The following is a 19061-nucleotide window of genomic DNA, read 5'->3' on the forward strand; positions in this document are numbered from 1 at the left end:
GTTAAACCTTTTTTGCAAAACAAAATAATGTCGATACGGTGATCGGTTCATTATGAATTTCTTTATGACGATGTTTGTGTGATTCTGACATTTTATTTGAATGGGAATTTGAACATTAAACCCAAGTAAACAAGGGAGTGTATAAGGAAGTACATGGGGGAGTACAGTGAGAGTACGTAAGGAAGTACATAGTTCGAAGGGAGTTTATAAAAGAGTTAATAGGATAGCATATTAGGAAGTACATAGTTCAGAAGATACAGCAAAAAATTCCGTTTCATTATAAGAATAACACCCCCCAGAAAATAATTTTATTTATATTTTCTTGAACCATCTATTTAATTATTTATATTTTGGAACTATCATTAATTTAGGCCCTTGCAGTGACGTAAGAGAAACTCAATGACATCATAAGGCAGCTGGCTACAACAATTTGTTACATTTAACATAAATGATTATCTTCAAGGCTATCTAACACCGGTACAAACGAATGAATCATTTTAGCAAAAAGTGACGTAAAATATTCCAAATTTTGTTACGGTTATAATTCCGATTTTGGTATAGGCACGACTGATTTTAACTACGCATATTTTGATTTTGTAATTAAAGATTTGGTCTTCAAGTTCAAGCAAAATGATGTGACCTTGTATCAAGTAAGGTCAGGTATAGCAGAATTACTGCTCAATTTCTTGTATCTATTGGAAATTTTCTAAGAAGTATGATTTTGAGTGATACCAGTCAAAAAGAATCCACAAAAAATCTCATTTATTGAACCAGATATGAGACTTTGTCATCTTATAAGTATAATTTTACTAATTAGTATTTTCTATTTGATCAAAACTTAAAAGTCATAAATAATCAATGCGTATAATTAATTAAAAACGATAAATTAGTGTTATTTTTTCTATTGCTAATTTCGTCGGCTTCGATGCTTTGGCAGACATATTTCATATTCCCGACATCTTTATCGAAGCGAATTGTGTTATTACATTAATAAAAATATCACCTGTTGGACTTGTAATATCAGAAAATTATACATTATCGTTGCCATGGTGTGTTTTGGTATGTAACCCTATAATTCATTGTTCTTTGTAAATGCAAAGGTTATTACTGCAAATAATTTGTCGGCAACGTAGGCATCATTATACAATGCTAATAATGGTATTATTTCGGTTTTAATTTTGTGGCTTTTTGTTTCAGTTTGAGGTTTTATGTTTCGTCATTTACTTTTGTTTTACCTTTATTTATATACTTACCTACCATCTGCGATAATATTCTTCCTTTTCGGGTAAATCTCCAACCAGGATTAAATTATTGTAAAAATTCTACCATATCCGGACATATTTATTTACGGCCAAATTAACTGTCACTATTATGGCAAATATTATATTTATAGACAATCTTTAACTAAATAAACATTAAGGGCCAGTTAACTCTTCATTATGTACGTAACTATCCAGTAAGTGACCAGGTAATTATCATTCATTAATGGCTTAATCAAGGAAGTGGAAATATTCATTACCTTTCCGTAAATAGCTGTCTAGCAAATTATAAAACAAGAGTTGGTAATCAAAATTGAAATTATCTACTATGGCTTTTCTAAGTTTGTATGTACTTTCTAAGTATATTTTAGAAACCAATGGCTGATAAAAAGGTGAAGGAAAACATCTTGAGGAAACCTGGACTGTATAGTCTGAAATCACCAACCCGCATTGAGCAAGCGTGGTGATTAATGCTCAATCCTTCTCCGTGTGAGAAGAGGCCTGTGCCCAGCAGTGGGACGATAAAAAAAAGGCTGTAACTGTAACTATGGCCAAGTTTTATTAACAGTGTTAAGTCTGTTGCTTGCTGTTAGGAAAAGATGGTGACAATTTTGTTTGTTGCAATATCGTCAAATGACCCCTCCTGATGTGGTTTAGAAGAAAGAAAACGTTAAGGAAAGAAAGAGAACAAGAACATGGCAAGATGAAATAAGCTTAGTTTGATGCTTATTCTGTTTATATTTGGTTGCTTTGGTATTATTCATATGGCATTAGGGTATTCTTTCTTTTTTAAAACGTAGGTATATCTTTGTTAAAGATTTTTTAGGGAAAATGAAAAAAAAGATGTCTTATTTGTCATCATAATTTATTAATTAAGTATTATTATCATAAAAATACGAATTTACATACATAAAGTACTTCACTTAATTACATCTGAGCAACAACTATTTACTATTAAGTAGAGTCTGCGTTTTTTCACTAAATGCTTTTATTATAAAAACACTTTTTATAATAATGCTTTTTTTACTATAACAGTTCAGTTTTATTAACTTTTTATGCAAATGCTTCAACAAATTAAACTTGTATGCAATTTAGAATTAACAACCAATTCTCTATTTTAAAATAATTCTAACTATAAAATAATTTATATACATTTTAAAATACTAAATCTTAAATAAAAATCACGATTATTAATAAAACTGCTTATTGCCCGACAATACTAACATTCTCAATAATTAAATTATGCAATAACTAAATAATAAATAACAGCTGTAATAAGAACCAGTCAATTCTTAATATTTTAAATTTACTTGCTAAAATAACTATAAAATAAATTTAAAATTATTATAATTACAAAAATCAGCACTGATGGATTCAAACAAAAGAAAATCACACAAATAACAATTGTTTTGTTCGTCGATATCCAACAACACGACAAAATAAAAATTATTGCCTAAATATTTCTTCGATAAACTAAATTTTTAAAATTTGGAGGTAAACAAAACACTGCACAAACAAACCTTATGAGATCTTTACGAAAACCAAATCCACGTTGCAAATACGTACAAACATACCTCTAGAAATTTTACAATGTGTATAATCGAAACTTGGACTAATAATACTTCTGAATTATAGTTAACCTAAAATTAGGTACAAATACAATTTCATATCTTAAGTCTCTCTAGAAATGCACCTATACTTAAGTACCACTGCCTACAGAACTCGCATTACAAAAACTCTTCATACTATGTAGCTAACAATATAAGGCAACACGTCTAAAGGCTAAACTTTAACGTAATCTAGTACGCAATCACATTTGCATACAGTAAGTCTTCGCAGACAGCGGCGCTTGTTCATATTTCATCAGCGTCTCATAATGTCTTCTATACTAAAACCTTTCTTCGGGCCGGTCGATGTGCTCGTTCCAGGCTTTGGATTAACAGGCGGCTGTATACCAACAATGTTCTTAATTCCACTTGTTATGAAACTCGAACTGGCTTCTTCAGGTTCCTTCTGACCATCCTTACTGTTAGTGATATGAGTAGAAGTACAGGGAGCGGTGTCCTTCGGAGGCGCATGTTTAACTATCAAATCTTGAGCAACAGTTTGTTGCGGTCCCAATATTGGGTGAGGAACAGGACCAGCGTACATTTGAGGATGAGGCGGTGGCATGGGTAAGCCAAACTTATGATACGATGTCATTCCCAATATTGTGGGTGGCATTCCGACTACAACCTCCCCATTTCCTATCGGCGGCCGAGGCATCGTCAAGTTAGTAGGCTCAGGTGACCGACTTCGATAAACTGCTGCGCAAGTCCTCACATTTTCTCCAATATCGGGCGGATGGCTCCTCTTTCTAAATGGACTCAGGTACATACCAGAAGGCCCAGGATCTATGGGTGGACTGGCCATTTGGCTCATTTTCGAAGGATCTGGTGGCGCAACCTGGTGCAGATCTCTCCGAATTTGTAGCTGAGGATGTCTTATTTGTTGTTCAGGAACTTCTGTATAACGCATCTCTTTCTCAATAATCTCGTCTGAAGTGTACCGTCGTTTTTCATAGAGGTCTGACGGCATACGCATATGTTTCTCCTGGTGCTGGGGACGCATAGTGTAGGGACTCGCTCTGTCTCTTTGCTCATTATGGTGGCAATGAGTACGTTCTACCGGAGAAGGAGATGTCCGTCGTTGTGGTCTCTCTTCACTTTGCTCTCTGCCAATGCTCTCAATAGATGAAGATCGAGCTCTTCTAACAGGTGAATGTTCGGGTGATGATAGTTCAGGATCTTCATCGTCAAATCCTGGTTCTATTGGCGAACCTGGTCTACCAATGTCTTCTTCGCCTACATCAAGAACATCTCCCGGTGGCACGTCTCCAACTGCGTGTGTCAAAGCATGTCGTCTCAAGTCACAATTTCTTCTGAATACCTTTCCACAAGAATTGCATTCGTAAGGCTTATGGTCCGTATGAGTGAGTAAATGAGTCTTGAGGTTTGACCGTTGATTGAAGCTTCGGCTGCAGACAGGACATTTGTGTGGCGATTCCTCCATGTGGAGGATTTTGTGTACCGCCAGGGTCCTCGACTGGCAGAATCCTTTCCCGCATTCTGTACACTTGAATGGCTTCTCCTTCGAATGAATGTACCTGAAACAAAGAAAGTAAAATTAAATTCCTGCACTATATTTAGCATCGTATCAGGATAACCATGTTCCTTGAGAACGTTTTAATGATTCGTACCATAAAATATCGTGGTTTAATTAAATGTCGGAGTAGAGGCGGAGTGAATCCGAACACAAGTTTCGCTAATAATACGAAACGTGGTTTATTTATGATACACACGTAACAATACGTATCGAAAACGGGTTTTGATTGGATTTTGAGGCGTTCATTCATTAAAAGAGGAACGACCTTTTGTCGTTTTACAACGCTTATTTTATTATCCGCTACTAAAGTGAGTAGATGTCACTAGCGATAATACAATACTTGTACGGGTGTTCTATACAATGTAATAGTAAAATTTTAATGGCGGCGACCACTATACTGTTCAGACGCGCCTTGAACGTGATCCGAGTAACATGAGCCTTTAGTCTCAAGGCGAGCTCGTCGACGTCGCATGCGCTCAGTACGAACAACCTCACCATTTTTTGAAGACCTCCGCTAATTCTTTTCACTTCCCTGTGTCGTTAATGATGGCGAATATATGGGGGGGATGGGAAGGTCAACGTGTAATGGTTCCGTTCCACAAGAGTTCCAGTCCAACCGAATCGAATTACGTTAAAAGCATTTTGTGGCCAATCGCTGCGATTAATATTATTAACAGCGGCTATATTGGATTACTAGTGACCATCTGCTTTATGGCTTGTAGGTAGGCGAGCGACGTGAAAACAGTGTTTTATTTTCCTCTGCGATATGTACGAAGCTCAATTACATGTTGTTGAGTAGCTATAATATTATCGTTTGATGAAAGATGGCGGCAAGTGTCATAAAAAGAATGACTAGTTTATTGTCCCTTTGAGGCTGCAGGTACTGCGTATGATTTTGCAAATAAAAGCATTTCTAGGTCCAGACTTTTATTAAGAGTTTAATTAATCAAAATCAAAACTCTCGACATGGTCACACCGTCAAGCAATTCCCTACTATGATCGATTCTCTTCTCTTTACATTAAATAATTGAATACTGATGTTGTTTTAAGGAAACATCCAGGCAAGGTTGGTTTGAGAGTTAATAAAGGAAGTATTGAGATTCGTGTAATCACGTTAATAACACACTACGTTCAGTCCATGAGGCTTAAAACGGAAAGATGGCAAAAACTCGATTCTTTAAGGTGCATTTAAACTTGGATTTTATAAGTATCGCTATTTAATTAAAATTTAAATACAAATTGTATATATTCGAGAACCAATGTGAGAAAGATTTCAATAAGAAACTAAATATGCTGAGTCTGAAGAGGAATTCATTTTTTGAAACACACAAAAAGACACATTTAATACTAAGTCCAATACTAAAATACCTAATCAACCAAATATTAAAGAAGACTTAGCCTGAGGCACAAAACACAAACCAGCTAATGATAGCAACACAAACACTACAGACCTAGTTAATCATGAAGATGAACAAAAAAGTAATGAAGAATGGGCCGAAGCCAGTCCATTTAATGATGATGACTTCGAAAATTCTTTGACTTGTCATGCAAAGAATGCGTCTTGAAGATGAGCAGTTACATAAGGTAAAAACCGGTTAAACATAGACGCAGATGACAGAAAGTCTTGTGTGAAAGAAGGTCAGTATGATGAATTTGTAATTACCAAAGCTCAGATGTTGGTAACTTTAGTGAGAAATGTTGCTTAAGTTATTTTGGGTTTGATTTGTCATAGTGATTAATTTGTATTAAAAATAGATTGGAACCTGTATTTACTGCCTTATGACCTTAATTTTGTGGAATTCTTAATAGATACAATGTATGTAAAATGTCGTATGTAATACAATTATATCGATAAATAATCAAATAAATAAATCAACTTGGCTCATATATCGCAATCGAAATCTTTTATTTTATCTTTCATCTTTGTATTCAATGATATCGTTGTATAAATGAGTATCCGCGACAATGAAATATTCTAATGCTTAATTTTCGAGACCGACTTTTTAATAGAATTGATTTTGTGAAATCTCGACAAATAAATAATAAACATAATAAATTATTCTAAAAATAAACTGCTTCCTCATTTCCTAATAGTTAAGACACATACCTACAAAAGTTCAAAAATTAGACAGTCTCCATTTTTTTTCTGAAAATGGGTATTTAAATATCAGAACTTTGCAATTTGCTTTGCAATTAAATGAAAGTCGAAGTGTAGATTGATGCCACTTCAAGAAAACTTATGGACTCTACTATATAAAAACGATTTGGTACCTGTTCCTATCCCATTACAGCTTCAATCGATCAATTCGATACAGTTTTTTTCCCTTCGACTATAAAAAAGTTCCTTCAATTTACACATACGGAACTCTTAAAGGAGTAACGACCCATACTGCCAATTACACGGATTGTGCACGCATTTTACTTCGCTGTTATGTTCGCACATTCGATTCTTAGAAAACTTAAATGTTCAGTTTTTATTCTCATGTTATAGCAGAATTTTTTATTTTTAGTTTTAGCTCTCAATATCCGCTTTTACAGCCGTCAAGCAAAACTATGGGAACTGCTACCACATTTTTTCTATGACTTATTCTTCTAACAATGAGATAAAATAAGTCCATATAACTACTTCATTCGTTCAAGCAAACTTCGCACGAACTCCAGTTATGAAACATTGATTTAGAAAATTGATCAATCAAAAATCTCATTTGCCATTTTATTTATTCCAATATTTATGAGAATCGATTTCCGTATCTATAATTAATGTTGACCTTACAGTTTCTGTTAATGATTTATTCGCTATCAAACAATTATGGTTTGCCCAAATCGGATGTTTTAACTTAAAAATCATTCAAGGGCTCACCACAAGGACTGTTGCAATTACAATGAAACTTCCTCGTAATTTGCCCATTCGTTGTTTTTTTTTAAGTAAGGCTTTATACTTGACAAGCCATCTGAGCTGATCCTTTGATGGCACATTAAAAAAAGAGTCGGAAAAGCTTGCCAATAAAATGTCAATAAAACGCCATCTTCTGTGACTGTAAGCAGTAAGCGTTACATAGATGGCTAGCCGATAGGGTTACGACAGGTTTTTTCTAACAGCCATGGCAGGTTGTCAAGTTCAAATTACGTGCGTCGGCACGACTCAAAGAGTCGTAGGAGTAAAGTGTAACCCGTCACAAATTGTGCATAAATACAGTCATGTAGTTACAATTTACTTACAACCTGTTACTTAGCCCATAAAGACCATTCAGGGTAATATGGAAAGTACAGACTTTGTCAATTTAAAAGATGCGTACATTGATTTGCTTGAAGCTGATCTCATAAAGTATAAATCAAATGTATTAGGTACTAAAACTAATATAATCATAAATACTAAAGAGAAAGCAAAGTTTAAAGAAGTAAGAAACTTTATGAATGAAGCAGAAAGGAAGGGCGCAAACATGCTAACGTCACGCAAATATTGTGAAGTGACTGACGAAGAGACCGGTTCTAATGTACACACGGGCTAGTCCAGACACCCACGTTGAGTAGAAGATTTTTAAAAGTATTATTAAATAATGGATGAATCTTCTAATATCTTCGAGAGATTTATGTATTGGGTTGGGAGGAAGACAAAAAATAATAGGAACCACGACCTTGATGCAAGACTATTAGAACTCAGCTTTTGCATGTTTAGAGGACATAGTAATTAGTATACAGACTTTAATAATGCACTTGAAAGGAACATCCGGAAATATCATAATACTGAAGTCGTAAACATTCTTGATGCCGATGTTGTGTTTATGATGAGAAACGAACGAACAGTTAAATTCATAAAAAACATGGAACACAAGATATCGTAACATCGATAGACGCATAGAAAAAGTGTTCCAATTAAATAAAAACCTGATATTTTAATATCGAAGTCCAAATTACTTCCAATAAATTTCAAATATCTAATGAACGCGATATCTTCATTTTAAAATGAATCGAGAGCCACGATCTACGACGTATGATGACGGATTCAGAAACACCAGTCAAGCAACTTTACTAACATAAAAGATACCGACACCAGATTCAAATTAACAAGGCAATTACCAGGTTACTATGAAAACATTTGTTGCGGAACAGCTAAGGCTATAAAACCCAATGATTGCGGTCCAACCAAAAGTGAAGTGCAAAGAAAAAATAATATCGTCCACAACGTCATAACAAACATTAATTCAGAATTTTTAATGACAAAAAATAAAATAAATAGTACAACCGTAAAGCATACACATAATTTATGACATAAACAAATCTTACCCTCCCAAGCATCTTATCGTACCAGTTCGATCAATTCTGACGTTAAATAAAATATAAGTAACGTCTGTCTCTTCTTATTATGCTCCGAGATAAGGATCACGATGGACAGTCGCTCAGAACCCCATCAAGACACGGAGCGAAGATTAAAAAACTCCAAATAACAGAGAGGACGGAGATCCCGCGCTAATGGGTTACATTAAAAAATATTTCCATTACGGTTGCCGAGCGGATAATGTCTTTTGGAACACATTTACAAAAGATGGCGCCGGTGTAGAAAACAACCAAGTGACTCATGAAATAAACAATAAAGCAGCAATAACTTGAATTGATAAGAGCAACATAACACTCACAGGAGTGGCAATTGAAATAAACTGTCGGTCACTTTACTAAAATGTCTAAAAATGTTGACGCTTTTTCTGCTGGAAATGTAATTGGTTAAGCCGAGAAACCTTTTGCGAGTGAGGAAACTGGTTTTTAAAATGTTCTCGTTTCGTTTTATAAGCTACAGCTTATAAAACGAAACGCAACTGCAACATACGGTGTGACAAAACTGAGAATTTAAAGTCAAACATTTTTGGGTCACCTCATTTTGGAAATAAAACGCGAACGTAATTAAATCGAAGTAAAGTAAGAACTAGTTTCTTTAATAGAACATTCAACTGAGAATATAAAAGAAATATTTCGTCTACCGATCAGGGTCAGAATCGTTTTTTATTTCCAATTCAATCGTGTTCGAGATTGCCTATCGACCAACGTTCGGAGAGTTAGAAACGGATGTAGAGCGAACACTGTAATAGACCTGTCCATTTTACTCTAGGCCTTAGATTTGAAACTCGTGCATTCATTTATCAATCCATTCCACATTATAAAAACAATTAAGAGCTTAATTAATATTGAGATTAATTTTGATTTTGACTTGTGACGCAAAAGGCACAGGCATAGTTTTGTCAAACACCTGTTAACAATTAATTAAACTATAAAATGTGGTTTTAAAATAGATATTGATTTCTGAGTATCCTTGTCTAAAATTGTATTAGTTCTTTACAATGACCAACACTGGAGATCGAATCAATTTCTCTTCATACTTTTTTTCTTATTGCTTTTGAATGGTAGATAGAGCGAGCCAACTGGGCACCAGATTGTATATATATTTTATTTATATTCGTAGATTTCGTTTTGGTTTTCTAGTTCCTCAAGATCTATATTTTGGAAAAGTCTATCTTATGATTTGATAAAAAGTTTTTTATTATATTTCGATAAATATTCATGTTTTTCTGAATCCGTTTAATTTAGACTTGTTGAGAGTCCTGTTTTTATCACTCGCAGGTTTTAAATTTAAAATAAGGCGAGGAGCGAGTGTCGTCGCATGTTTATGGACAGTGAGTCTGCAACCTTATACTCGTGCTTTATTGCTTGAGAACTTGACACTTGAATGCCGAGGCAGGGCTATAACTACACAGGTTTTTAAACGTTAGAAACGAAATGTAGAAAGAAAACACCGTCAAACAATTGAATATTCGCTAGCCAAAACATTACTAACTACCTTTTCTGTAAATTCTCCATTGTGAAAATTTTGTTATAGGTTCTTGTGTAATGTTTGTTTGAAATTCTATTCTTCAAGTGTAGATTTTCATAAAAAAGTCTAGTTAAAAGTAAAGAGAGCAGGTACAGCGGACGCGCGTTGGAATGCCGCCGGGGTCAGTGTCCGATCCCTCCTTACGTACCTCCCGTTCATCTACGCTATCTAAACCTATCGCATAGATTGATCGTAAAACGCTTTGCTCATTAACTTTTCTAATTATTTGTATTCGATTTTGAGTTTGTAGTTGAAAATATTAAAGAAGGAGTAGTGTATGTAGAAGTAAATAATACAACAGGTAAGATTGAAGAAGAATATTTGATAGATAGCTATGGAAATGCCAACAAAGTTGGTATAGAGACGAATTTACTAAAATCTTTTTCGCAACATAATATTCATAACCCAGCAATAAATATCAAAAATAATGACCAAAAAATGAAAACACCAGTAACAAGAATACCAAATGAGACTTCACACGTTATTAAATTAAGTCATATAAAACATAAATATAGCAAAGAAGACAATGCCACCGTATTTATGATAATGAGTGGAGAACTTAATTATGTACGTAGGTGTATTTGCGGAACCCACACAAATGCACAACGGTAGCGGTTGATAATACATAAATTTATTCAAAGAAACTGTTACATGCCGCAAACTGGCACATAAGTAAATCAAACCCGCTTACAAATAGCTTATATTAACATAATCTTGCGATTTGAATAATGAAGTAGCAGATTTTGTTATTCAAAATCGCGTTCCTTTCAGGCAGATGCATCGGACATCATTTTATTGACCAACGTGACTTTTCTATTGGTTTTTACACACTGACAGACGAATAGAAACTAAAAGCTTACAGCTTTATGGAAATATATTTAAGAACAAACCTTAAGGTGATTTTTATGATAAATTTCAGGTTCATCAATATAAATAAGTCCTGGGTATTTAGTTACATCGACAGATATATTTGAATTTTTGGTGGAATTGAGTATAAAATGTGAATATAATTACAATATATCATGCATTAGAAATATCATTCATCATCAGTCGAATCATAATAAATATTACAATTTGTCATGCTTAAAAGGTTACATACTCGTTTTTTACCTTTAAGAAAAAAATAATGTAATGTACGATTTAAAATGTAAGTATCAGTTTCTTGAAGTAAACGTAAAATAATTCTTTGTCGATGTTTCTCAGGAGACGTTTTTGCTGTATTAAGCAGCATAAAAGGCGTACTTAAGCAACTGTGGTTGACTCGAGACCGATCCCACGCACTTTTATCTCTTTACAGCTAAGCTGGTTTCCTTTAACACGATTTATTGTTATGCTACTAATATCTCAGCATCAGTAGTAAATGACGCCAACGCTTTACTTTCCAATAATTAACATTTGAATGACAGAAATTGTTTAGTGAGTCTGTGTGAACTTATTCTGTTTAGTACGCTTATATTTCATGTTGGGTATAACTGTTTAAATAATTTTTACCAATTTGTTTTTAATGAAGTACAAGAAGTTATTGGAATTGAAGAAATAAATGAAGACGTGGGGTATTCAGCAGACTTTAGTATAACACAACTGAACCAGGAAGTTAAAGGAAAGTTTCAAAGAACCATTTGACTAATTAGCAAAACGTTCGTTTCTGACTCCTAGAACTTAGAACACCAATTAGCATAGACGCTGAGAAGCTAATATTCTTAAAAACGAAGCTGACAAGCTCGTATAGGTAGCAAAATATTTACAAGAAGTACATAATGTTAATGAGGCAAGCGTTTTCGCAACTGCTCGAGCAAAATTAGCATTACCATTAGAATGTTTTTTGCATCGCCTGTAACAAAATGAGACGTCAATACATTCGAGATATCGTTTTGTTTTTAACCGCAATGCTGTTATGGTAATAAGCTTCTTTTGAATGACAAAACTGAAGACAGTATCCAGTAGAAAAGTAAAGACTTTGGTTTCACAAACAATGCTGCTTTCAAAGCAATTTTTCAAAATGATGAAAAAGCTGACTATTGTTTCAAAACTCGTGATTTATTTTTATTTCAGGTCCATGACTTTTCACAAAACAAAAATATTATTGTGCAGCAAATAAGAATTTGCAACAAAAAATATTGGCTTCCGTAATCTTAAAACCAAAAAGCTTTAAACGTTTACCATCTGGTTTGTTATCGTTTCCTGAGATGTTACTGTGTGAAATGTTTGGTCAATCGTTTTTTTTTTGCTTCTTTATTTTATTTCATTAAAGGTCCTCGTCCGCTTTTTTGGTTTCACCAGTATCCTTTTCTCAATGTGTTTTAATGTCAGATGAATCTGGTGTTTGATACTTTTCTACGTAAGCTTTAAAAGGAAGCTTATCACCTTTCATCACAGAAGTTATATCTAAAAACCCCCTAATCAAATTGAGAATGATTTTCAAAAATAATACATCATTACCAGAGTAGTTACGTTAAAGCTTAATAGGTTTTGTGTAGGCGAGTTGCTTTCAATCACGTCGGTACAATGAGTCGTTAATGTAGACTCTGGTCCCCGTAATGGCCTAGACGCTACCTACACAAGAAAGTCTTTCGTTTCTTTGTCACAATGCAGGCAATGTAGAAAGGCTGTTATTTATGTGAACATACATAGGCTTAGCTACCTTTTCTGAGTTATTGAACTTACATGTTCCTACGTTCAATGCAAGGAGGTTTTATGGAAGCAATATTGATGTGACTTCGAAATTCTGAGTGAAGTCCACGCCCAAATCAACGGAATTGTGTCACAAAAAAGTTAATCGAAAAATAATACAGAGCGTTCCGCAATCCGTGGCAGTGCATCATTTATTTTTCGTTTGTATACTAAAGAAATTTAGTATTCGTCGCGCGGTCGACGTTATAAAAAGTCAAAACCCCAAAAGTCGGACAGGTACGTGGACAAAAAATAAATGGAAAATACTAATGGAGCGGCGCGGTGAGGTTGGACCGAGTCGCCGTGTGGTAAGTAACTGGTAGGCCAGAGTACTTATTACTAACTTTGAATGTACTTGTTGAGCTACAGCCTCTCTAAGTAATACGATCTTTTGGTTACTGCTTTGCTACTTTAGCATTGTTCCAAACTTGCGCTAGATCAGAACGAGTGTTTAGGTACGTGCTAGGTAAGTATGACACATCAAATTGCAATGTGATTAAATTGATACTTTTGATAAAATAACAATTTATAACATCACATATAATAATTATTCCGATAGATACCTATGTGCTGAACTTAAGCACAATGACAACGACATACAATAACAAGACACACGAAAATGCAATGACTGAATTCTTGAAACGTGTCTTAATATAACAATCATTTAATAAAAAAAAAATTGGCTTTTATAATATACACCGTGTCTTTAAAAATACTAATGAAATAACCACTATAGAAACTTCTCAAAACAACATAGTAATATTTTTATCTCCCAAGCCAGCTACATACAATACGGCCTCCACAGCCGGTTTGGCTGCGCGTACGCCGGCCATGCGACGTAATGGGAGCGACGGCTTGCCGCTGCTGCTTCACACACAATTTCACCTCTGAGTGACGCAAACATTCATTGTAAATGCGTACTTCACTTGCTTAGTATCAGGTGCTTTTTACCTAAAACTGCTAAAGCTACGAAATATTATTTTAGTTGGGACCCAAGAAAATTCTGAAAGATTTTTTGAAATTATCCGGTGTACATTTCAAAGGTTCAAACAATGACAGATTTTAAAATTATTTCAACAAATGTGAGGAACGTGTGAATTTCATTTTTTAATTGGAACAGAAAACAACAGAAAATAGTCGGCTAACGCAGGAAATTATATTCATTTAACATTAATAAAGAATGGAAAGTCAAGCACTAAAACTTAGGCATTCATTATTACATTCTTATATTCATTAACTACTTTATAATTTTATTAAAAGCAAAAAAGCTGTGACGAGAACTTTTTTGTCAAAGTTTATCTATTTATATACCTACTTATTGGAAAATCGTGCGCAACTTTTTATAAATTATTTCCATGATCCTACCGCATTGTTTTTATGTCGATCATAAGATTGGGTTAATAGACGAGACGTCTTCTGTCTTCGACAAAAAATTGGCGCCTCATAAGAAAAAAGTTTGATATTTGATACGTCCAAGTATCAAAATACCTCCATTAAAGTCGCGCTTCAATAGTTCCAAAACATAATTTTTCATGGTTCATATATCTTTAGAACGAGATTCTCATTTTACGACGTCAAATAAAAATGTTTACGAAATTATGTCTGGTAGCCATAACTTGTAATTTGCCGAATTCTTATGATTTAGTCGATAGTCAAATGACGCTTCCTCTGCTATTAAATCAAACTGTAAATTCTAAAACTCGATATACCTACAGCTCTTGAACACAGGTAGGTAATATATTTTTATTGTTTCCAGCCCCGTTCTGTTTACTCATTAAATAACTGATAAGATTAAAATATCAAACAGATAACACACAGCTATATGTTTCTCGAATTCATTACGCTTAAAAAGAACTTGAACTGGATCGCTCCAAAGTAGCTTAGGAAGTGAATATTCTTGTTCGAAACGAGTTTCAGTTATCAGATTTATAACACTGGCAGTTGATTCATGATCGTCTCGTCTGGCAATTATACCAGCAGAGGAGATATCATTAATCAAACTATATTGATTGGTCCACTCTATGTACAAATCCAATTAGATTGAATCCTTCAATTTTGTTTGATCCTACATGATTTATTACACGTTGAGATGCAATTAGGCTATCGGGATGCAGGAGTGTTAATTTTGGTTTCATCGTAAATCCTGTTTTAGTGCTGTGTGTAATTGACCGTAATCGTTTGTAATCGTTTCGTATCGTAGATGCGTTTATTGGCTTCTTTACATGTGGGAACCATGTAAAGGGAGTGTTTTTTAACGATTATCGAAATTGTTTGTTATTTTGTGTGATCTAAAAATGGTATTTAAACGCGTGATAATAATAGTCTCTATCGCGTCTATAAAAAATTACTTGAAAAGGTGATTTTTAGTGTTTATTTCTCTTTCTTTTAGGCTCAACGTTTTCCCTCTACGTACTTTAATTCAAAACTGGATTGATCCAATATCTAAAGCTATGTATCCGGCTAAAAGTAGACGATATTCAAGGCAATTAGATAATGTAATATTCTGAGAAACTGAGTTACGATTTATTGCTTGTATAAATTACTGAGAAACGATTATTGGATTTAAAGATAATTATAATTGCGGCCGATCGAAATATTGTGAGGGCCTTCTAAAGCTAAAGTCGATTTCTATAAATGTTTGTAGTAGAAAAATGAATTAAAACTATTTTAAGTATTTAAATGACAACACAAAACAACTTTTTAGTCACTGTTAATAGAGTTGTAACATATGTATAATAAAAAAACTGAAGTCATTAAAGCGTTCGATAGTGCAAATAAAAATAAAAATAAAATAACAAAAAATAATATTGGACTAAATACTTAAGTGCTATTTAAGATTCGATATCGATATGCATAATACTAATCAAGCGAACTTAAGAACATCATAATTTACACTAGAATAGGAATGGTATTAATTAATTTGAGTTTCTTGTTTCTAAGTTCTTCAAGGATGTGTGTATTCGAAAATTCAATACTTTTGAGTGAAAAATAGATACTTGAACCTTTGAAAATTTTCAGATTTCATTTTTGGAAAAAATAACTTACAATATGAGAGAGGACACTATGTATTACTTCGAATGGTTACCTACTTAATTTGTATTAATAATTTAAATATTATTGAAATTATTTAATTTTCAGTAATGGTGGCACAACCCTAATGGAAACAGTCGAATAACTTTTATTACTATTCGAAACTTTTCAAATTTCGATCACTGCTTTTAATCTCCCATAAAATCGTTCTGTACGTGTCGAGAACAGATTAAAGTTGCTTGCTCCCAGCCACAGGTAATAAATAACGTGATTATTTCGTCTTTCAAACTGGCCACAACATCTAAGCCGTTCTTTTTTTGAGTGAATTCGACCGAAAAAGAATTCGTTAACGGGATTAAGGTTTTATTCTGAGGCTCTTTTTAATCTGTGTGCTGCCGTTTCTAAAGATTCAAATGGTGTCTAGTAATTCGGTTTATTTTTTATCGGATTTTTTTAAATCCCCTTATTATAATACGTATTACTAGAAGTTAAGTCTTCCTTATTAATGTCACTAAGTCTTGAATTATTTTGTTTTTGAGGTCGTTTATTAGAGGCTTTATTTGGCCAGCCTTCAGAAACCAACTACTTTGAATATATTAAGAACACAGCCAGGATATTTAAAAAATTAAATACACCATCATCATCATCCTCCTGCCTTTATTCCAATTTTTTTTATTTGATATTAAAATCTAAATACGTATATGTATAAATCATCGAATAGTCTTCCTAGAAAAGGCAAGATTCAGAGTTTATATCAAGAGGTTTACCAGTTTCCCATCACGATTCATTTCAGGATGCACCATAAACTTCGTATGGAAAGCCATGGGTATGCAAGAGGGTTCAACCGCCAAGGACGCCCGGTTGTACTGCAACTTTAAGTCTGGTCGCAAGCGCGCCTACTTTATCCCGACAATCTCAAGGGAGCATCTTCGAACCTTTTTATTTCATTTCTAAGATAAGGCATTACAACACAGATCAATAAAACCTTGAATGAATAAAGGGCTGTTAATAGATTTCATCCTGCAGTAGACAATAATTCCAACAATATAATTCTCTTGAAAGTCTTTTGGTGCACGATTCACACGTTAGTGTCAATTCTATTCGACTATTGCAACTTCGTCTGCAGTGGAGTGTGAAGTGGGTCTTACAATAGCTATTCTTTTCAATGATGTTTCAATATTTGCTACTTCTGTATCGTCAGTGTCCATACGTCCATTTATTAATATTTCTCATGTTCTTCTAAAAATCTCCTTCAAATCTTTGTATGTATGTGTAAACCCATGGGTAGCCATGACAGATAAAAATCAAAACTCATTTCCACCATTTTTAATGTCTCCGAGAGCCGTCACGTAGGACTCCGAAGTATTTTTGTGGTTATCTTCGATCGTTTATGATCTGGTCAGAAAAAATGAAATAAAACATAAGGTTTTATCTTACAAGAGTTGTTTTAACTGAGTACTGAAACTAAATATCGTCAGTATCATTTTGTTTTGAAGTGCTTTGGAACTGTTTGGTTAATGGAGACCCAAATTTGATATTAATAATTAACACTTGGATGTTTTTTGCACTTATTGAGCTAAGTTCATTTCTCTGCATGAAGACAAGCCCAAATGAAAACGACTAATTTAGTTGAGCGAAGTAAAATTTTACAATATAGAAATACCAATTATTTCCTCATATACAAACAATACGAAATCAAGACAAATCCACGTAATCTCTGAACGTAAACCTCACAACAGTTACTTACTAAGAAATTCTCAAAATAAGAAGGCGATCCTTAATCTCTACCTGTTTTTAAATTGGTTTGTGTGTGTGTGTGTATGTCAGGACGTTCAACAGATCCCCTGTGTCTGTGTGAGTGTCCACGGATTTTATCTAACGTTGACTTCGTCATATGATTAATGGATAATGTAGAAAGGAATACCTTTCCCCAACAACAATGGAATCTTTTGGTTTGAAATATTTTTTAACCTCTATCTGAATGTTTAGAAGGTGGGACAGATTTTATAAAATGCTTTAGAGGATAAATGACTGTTAATAATGAGTGATGATAAGATATCAAAATTGATAAAAAGGAGTATAGTGGTCTAAAATATTAAAATCGTTGTAGAGGTAAATGAAGTTAAAATGATAGCAAAAGACCTTCAAGCTTAAAATGAATTAGTAAGTCTGATTATACAAACAGTCATTTCAAAGAAATTGGTTTCTCTCGTACATAAAGGTAATTACATTATTCGTATACAAATAGCGGAGGATATTAATGTAAATACAAATATTCTTGAAGAACGTGGGCTCGAGTTTAGAGGCCACATAGTGGATGGCACCGGTACCCGCTTTGTTTGGACAACCGACCGGTCACTGTTTGCTCGAGCCTCCTCGACAACACTCAGAAATATTTCAAGCGAACTCTTGAGCAAGCTAAGTGAAGTTATGGAACCGACTTTTAAAACCAAGTCAAGGCAATTTACAGTCAAGTAGAAAAAAACCACACACACCATCGAATATAAATGAAGTAGAAAAAAAAGGTAAAGAAGAAAAATCTCTCAGATTAAAGATTTGGTGTAGGTGAAAAAAGTAGTATAAAGATTGGTAGTAAATCATTACAGACATCATTACAGATGGTAGACACAAAACAAGCAATACAGATTGCTACTACAAGCTTAATGGCTTTTAAAAACTGGATTAAGTAGCAAAGAAATGCTAAATCGACGATAAGCATAAGTCTTGTCATCCCACGCTTCGACACGCATAAGTTTACTTGACAACACGTAATAAACTTTATTTTGTTAGCGTTAAAGTTCTGTTCAGCTTGAAACGTTTTAAACTTCACTTCTGTAGCCATTGAGATAAATCCTCTATTGTTGTAAGAGAAATATTCATAAAATTCTTTTGTTTTATGTGGTGAGCAGCGACGGTTGACATTAAATGAACAAATAAAATATATGGCTATGAAAAGCCCATTCTTTCAATATTTCTTGAGGCACTTTTGTTCGGTAAATTTTTGTGTGCAGTTAACTGAGTGGCTTAAACATTGCGAGAGCTCAGTATGTGGACATGTACTAAGAATAGGATATAGGGCCACTTAAACAGTAAATGGC

At 33.9% G+C, this 19061-nt stretch overlaps 1 protein-coding gene across 1 annotated transcript in view; it reads right to left on the reverse strand.

Annotated features, from left to right (window-relative positions):
- Positions 1-2107: 2107 nt before the first annotated feature.
- The window catches only part of LOC110379234 (protein bowel), a 34754-nt gene continuing 17800 nt past the window's right edge, over positions 2108-19061 (reverse strand). The window contains exon 3 of the mRNA XM_021338825.3: positions 2108-4404. Within this exon, the coding sequence (XP_021194500.3) occupies positions 3123-4404 (1282 nt within the window). The 3' untranslated portion in view covers positions 2108-3122. The remainder of the gene's footprint in view (positions 4405-19061) is intronic.

The sequence above is a fragment of the Helicoverpa armigera genome, chromosome 18, assembly GCF_030705265.1.
Source record: "Helicoverpa armigera isolate CAAS_96S chromosome 18, ASM3070526v1, whole genome shotgun sequence".
NCBI classification, from domain to species: Eukaryota; Metazoa; Arthropoda; class Insecta; order Lepidoptera; family Noctuidae; genus Helicoverpa; species Helicoverpa armigera.